Source organism: Pithys albifrons, chromosome 12 (assembly GCF_047495875.1).
Source record: "Pithys albifrons albifrons isolate INPA30051 chromosome 12, PitAlb_v1, whole genome shotgun sequence".
Lineage (NCBI taxonomy): Eukaryota > Metazoa > Chordata > Aves > Passeriformes > Thamnophilidae > Pithys > Pithys albifrons.
This window is the reverse complement of record NC_092469.1, coordinates 7,362,575-7,367,571: the sequence shown is the minus strand read 5'-3', so window position 1 is coordinate 7,367,571 and position 4,997 is coordinate 7,362,575. Positions and strand designations below refer to the sequence as shown.

The window sequence follows — 4,997 nt, the reverse complement described above, 5'->3', positions numbered from 1 at the left end:
CCCTGAGAGCTCCGCACAGCCCGGGCGCTGCCGGCGGGTCCTTTCGCCCACAATAACGCCAGAAAGGCGCCGTTCCTGTTTGTTCCCGGCGCATTCCCGGTGTGTTCCGGCTATATTCCCGCTGTATCCCGGTGTATTCCGCTGTATTCCCGGTGGGTTCGATCACCAAGCCCAGCGCGTCCAGCGAGCGGTGGCGCCGCCTTGCGGCCGGGGGGAGAGCGGCGCTGTGCGCAGGCGCAGTACGTCATCGCCCCGCGCCGGCAGCGCCGCGACCGCCATGGAGGGTGAGGGACGGGGGAGAGCGGCGGAGTGAGGGACGGGGGGCCAGGGATTGGGGGACGGGGGCCAGGGATTAGGGACGGTGACTTGGGGAACGGGGACACAGGGATTGAGGGCCAGCGGTGGAGGGAGAGGGACACGGGGACTGGGGGACGGTGACACAGATTGGGGACCAGCGGTGGAGGGAGAGGGACGGGTGTTGAGAACAGGGAACTATGGAAGGTGAGGGATGGAGGGAGAAGGACGCGGGGTGATGGAAGGCGAGCGATGGAGGGTGAGGGATGGAATGAGAGGGGTCGAGGGTGAGCGGTGAAGGGAGGGACGGGGGTCGAGGAGCGGGGGCGATGGAGGATGAGAGATGGAGCATGTTTGGGATGGAGGGTGTGAGGGAGGGGGAAGTGAGGGACGGTGGGTGGTGGAGGGCGAGCGATAACGGAGGGCCCGGGCCCGGCCCTGACCCCGCCGTGCCCGCAGAGCTGCTGTACCGGACGCTGCCGCCCGAGGACAGTGGGGACCTGCCCATACAGGTACGGAGGGGCGGCCCCGGGAGCAGCGGGACCCGCCCGCGGGGCCCCTGCCGAGTCCTGCTCATATCCTTGCGAACAAACCCCCGTTAGGGACCGAAGGGACGGGGGTGGGTTAATCCCGGGTTCCCCCTGCATGTCCTGCTCGGCTTTACCGTTTGAACACCGTGTTTCAAACGAGATGCAAAATGGGCATTTCCTCCCAAGTGGACACGTGAGTGCAGCAGCGAGGACAGAGCCGAGCCCAGGCTGTGCCCACCTTGGCACTGCATGAGGCTTTGGCACTGCACCACCTCCGTTCAGTGTCCCTGATTTCCCATTCCCATGGAGATGTTGTCAAGTTGGTAAAACCACTGGTGAGCAGCGAGTTCTAATTTAATTCAAGTGTTTTAAAGTCTCCTTTACCACGTGTTCAGCCTCAGGGCTCAGAGGAGGCCAAGGCGTTTGTGCACGCCCTCCTGAAGCGCAGCATGCCCCAGGTGAACGATGACACTATCCAGGATATGCTGACTCGGAAAGCTGTAGTTCTTGAACATTACCCAAAAAAAAAGGCCAAGCAGAAGAGGAAGAAGACAAAAGGTTTTACTGCCAAGCAGAGGCGGGAGCTGCGCCTGTTTGAAATTGAACCCGAACAGCAAAGGTAAGACCTTGAATGTCTTTTGTGTGTAGGGAAAGTGGAAGTACATCAAAAGGAACAGCAGCAGCATGTGTGGATAGGAACCCTTCAGTGTGTAAAGTCAGTCTGAGATGATGCTTGTGGCATTTCACCCTGAGAAAACAGTTCTGTTGTCTGGATAGTTGGAAGGTTTATTCCTATTTGTTAATAGTTCTCTTTCCTTTTGTATACCTAAATATAACACTAAATCAAACCCAGATACAATCACCTCTGATCTCACTTTTTAAAGTTGGACTATCTGTCACCAGAGAGTCAAAATTCTACATAGGATCCCTCAAACTAATACATAGTAAGTGAAGCCCCTGCTCATGGTAACATGGAGTAAGTGGGGAGGTAAAGGAGTAGAAATCTCTTCAGTCTTAGGTGTGGTCTGATCCAGTAAAACACATCACTGCTGTGGGTTGGTAGAGAGAAGAGCATACTTGGTGCTTGTTTTATAAAGTGAATCATCTGTTTGGAGTGGGTCACCTTACAGGGTAAATTGAGAGCAGATTATGTAACTAATAGGTGTCAGTCTTGACTCTGTTGGAAATAGTCTGTTGATTACTTCAGTAATCAATTACTTCAGTAGTCAACTAGTAGGATTTTTGTAACTAAGTTTTATATAGTGTTTTTTGTCTCTTTTACTGCAGATATTCCATCTTCCTGCCACTCCATGAGCTCTGGAAGCAATACATCAGAGACCTGTGCCACGGCCTCAAACCAGATGCGTAAGTTGATGTATTTTAAAATTAATGTGGTTTTAATTTAATAGATACTTCCAGGTTTACTGAGTTACTGCTTGAAACACTGTGGTTAATTGATAAGGATATGTATTTTTCTATAAGCTTTGACCATGATTACAGTGATCACATTTTGTAAATCTGACTTTCCATAGGATTTTTTTCCCTCTTCTCTCATCCCACTCTCTTCCTCAAGGCAACCCCATATGATCCAGGGCAAACTGCTGAAAGCTGATCTCCATGGAGCTATTGTTACAGGTATTCTCTTTGTTTGCTTTTATAACATCATCTGAAATTAAGTAGATGCTCCTGTAGTTCAGGTGGTTATTTTTAATTCCTTTAAGTATCATTAACTGAAAAATCACATAGTTAAGATCAAACATTGATGGATTATTTCTGTCCTCAAAATCTAATGACTTTTCAACTGCTATGAAAACCGTGGTGTTACTTGTGAAGGTTCACTACTTGTTTTTCCAGTGATTACTGTAAGTGAATTATTTCAGGATACTGCAAACTAATGTATAAAATCATGAGGCAACAGGAGAAAAGCAAATAAACTGTATCTGAAATTTTCTAATACATATTTCTGTTCTTTCAGTCACAAAGTCAAAGTGCCCCTCTTACGTTGGGATAACAGGAATCATTCTGCAGGAGTTTAAACATATCTTCAAAATTATCACTAAAGAGGACAAATTAAAAGGTATAGAAAGACATTCTTTTCCAGGGCTTTTCACAACTTGAGTCATTGAGAATTTCCTAAACACACTGTTCATCTTGCACCTCTGAGTACACTGGTTTATGTGCATAGAATTGCAGAAGTCAATGTCTTTACTGACCACCCAACAGCCCAATATCTTACCAAAAAGGCATCTGATTAGAAATGAACAAGTAAAAATAAAATGCATTTCCAGTGAACCCAACGTGATTATGCCTATGGCTCATTCATCTGGTACACATTAGATGTTCTCTGCAACACTTAACTGTGTGCTCCTGAAAGAAGACTGACTTTGTTAATTGCAGTTACATTTCGAAGTTTGGGTTATTTTTCTTCTCTTGCTAAAGTAAATAAAAGCCTTGAAAGGTGGCAAACCTCAAGTCTGTGGGTGAATAACATCCCCTGATACATCAGTATGTTTTCATAACAGGGATTTACATTAGCCCATTTTAGTCAGTTTGTTTCCTTTTTCATTTTCAGTTGTTCCCAAACTGAACAACGTATTTAGCTTGGAGATTGATGGATTCACTTCCTACATCTATGGAAGCAAATTCCTGCTGAGAGCAAGTGAGCGATCTGCAAAGAAGTTCAAGTTGAAAGGAACCATTGACCTGTAGTTTCATGGAAAATCAGAAGTATTAATAGAAATGTCTGCTGTTTTCCTGCCTTTTAGGAGCAGGTTTTCTGGCAGATGGAAAATGGACCGGCCATCTGAAATGTTTTTAAAGCATTTAATTCTCATTCTTATAGAATGAGCAGTATTTGTTGTCTTTAAGCAGTTTCTCAGACTGTTGGAGTTGGCATTTCTGTTTTGTTATTTGTATATAATATTCTGACTTTTATTAAACTTGTATGATTAGTATTGATTACCTGACTTCTGTTTCAATTTACAATTGTAAATTTGCACAACAGAAATTACATCTTGTAACTCTGATAAATGTTATTGTTGCCTTCTGTATAAATTGGGCTTTAGCTGCCTGTTCCTGCTTGCAGTGAGACTGCAGGTGATGACAACTGCTCTTTATAATCGTTGTTCCTGGGCCAACATTAACACCTTTGCCTGCTGCAAGCACAAGTAAGTTGTTTCAGCTTGAATACCTCCTTCCCTGTGCTTAATGTTACACGTAACAGGTATATATAATGACACTGAATATGTCGTGCAGGCCTGCAAGCTGTTTGCTTCCCTGTGCTCACTAATACCCTACAACTTTAAGGTTGAATCAGATATGTCTATATTAGTAAATACATATTGTCCTGCCAGAGTGCAGGGAACGCAGCACAGCACGTAAGAAGGAAGCAGTTGAAGCTAGAAATTGAAAGATAGAAGTAGCCCCCATTCAATCTTGTACTTCAATTACCCACAGAATTGCCTGATGAATATTTAACCTCTGCCCACAAACCTATTGTGCTTCATGTATCCTCAGCCCCTTTTTGGATTTTTTGCTGCATACTTGCTTTTTTCATTGCCCACATTACAATCTCATTGACTGGGCACATGTGACTTGTTTTCAGATGTGGAAGTGACCCCTGTATTTAGAGCACTTAACTTTTTTCTCATATAAAAAAGTGCTTCTGTGGTGTTTGTTATAAATGTGGTTTTCAGCTTTCAATGTCAAGATCAAAGGAAAGACCTGTATCTAGGAAAAGTTCTTCCCTGTCCCCAAGCATTTATAGCCAACCAGGGTAATTTCTTTAAAGAGAACACAGCTGTTCCTCACATACATCACACCCCAAAGCTGAGTAAAACTCTGGTTAAAAACTTCACTGCAGGGCACAGGGAAAGAGCCAAAGATCATTGCCACCTCCAACCCCAGTCCTACAAAAATAAAAAAAAAATGCAGTTTTTTTTTACAAAAGCAAACCTAACTCTTTTCCAAAGTTCCTACTTCCTTTCTGGACCTGTTGCTGGGAGAGGTTACAGGAGAGCTGCATCTCCCTGGAACGAGCTCTCAGACACACCCCAGGTTCACCAGCACTGAACCAGACTCTGGCCAGCTGAAGTCACAGCAAGGGCTATACTGGTTTACAAGAACAGACCCTTTGAAATCAGGAAATAAAAGCAGTTGGTACAGAAATAAATT

The 4,997-nt window shown here is 45.1% G+C and overlaps 1 protein-coding gene across 1 annotated transcript; it reads left to right on the top strand.

Moving 5' to 3' along the window:
• The first annotated feature begins 262 nt into the window (after positions 1-262).
• On the top strand, positions 263-3,783 carry POP4 (POP4 homolog, ribonuclease P/MRP subunit). The gene is made up of 7 exons (XM_071567432.1): positions 263-284; positions 754-806; positions 1,220-1,443; positions 2,112-2,189; positions 2,398-2,459; positions 2,800-2,901; positions 3,397-3,783. The coding sequence occupies exons 1-7, from the start codon at positions 278-280 to the stop codon at positions 3,531-3,533; spliced, it is 663 nt and encodes a 220-aa protein (XP_071423533.1). The 5' UTR covers positions 263-277; the 3' UTR covers positions 3,534-3,783.
• The last annotated feature ends 1,214 nt before the right edge of the window (positions 3,784-4,997 follow it).

Bases quoted from the DNA above. Each gene is read 5' to 3' on its own strand.
- POP4 (XM_071567432.1), top strand. The intron at 807-1,219 runs GTACGGAGGGGC...CCACGTGTTCAG, and splicing joins GTGGGGACCTGCCCATACAG to CCTCAGGGCTCAGAGGAGGC. The intron at 2,190-2,397 runs GTAAGTTGATGT...CTCTTCCTCAAG, and splicing joins CACGGCCTCAAACCAGATGC to GCAACCCCATATGATCCAGG.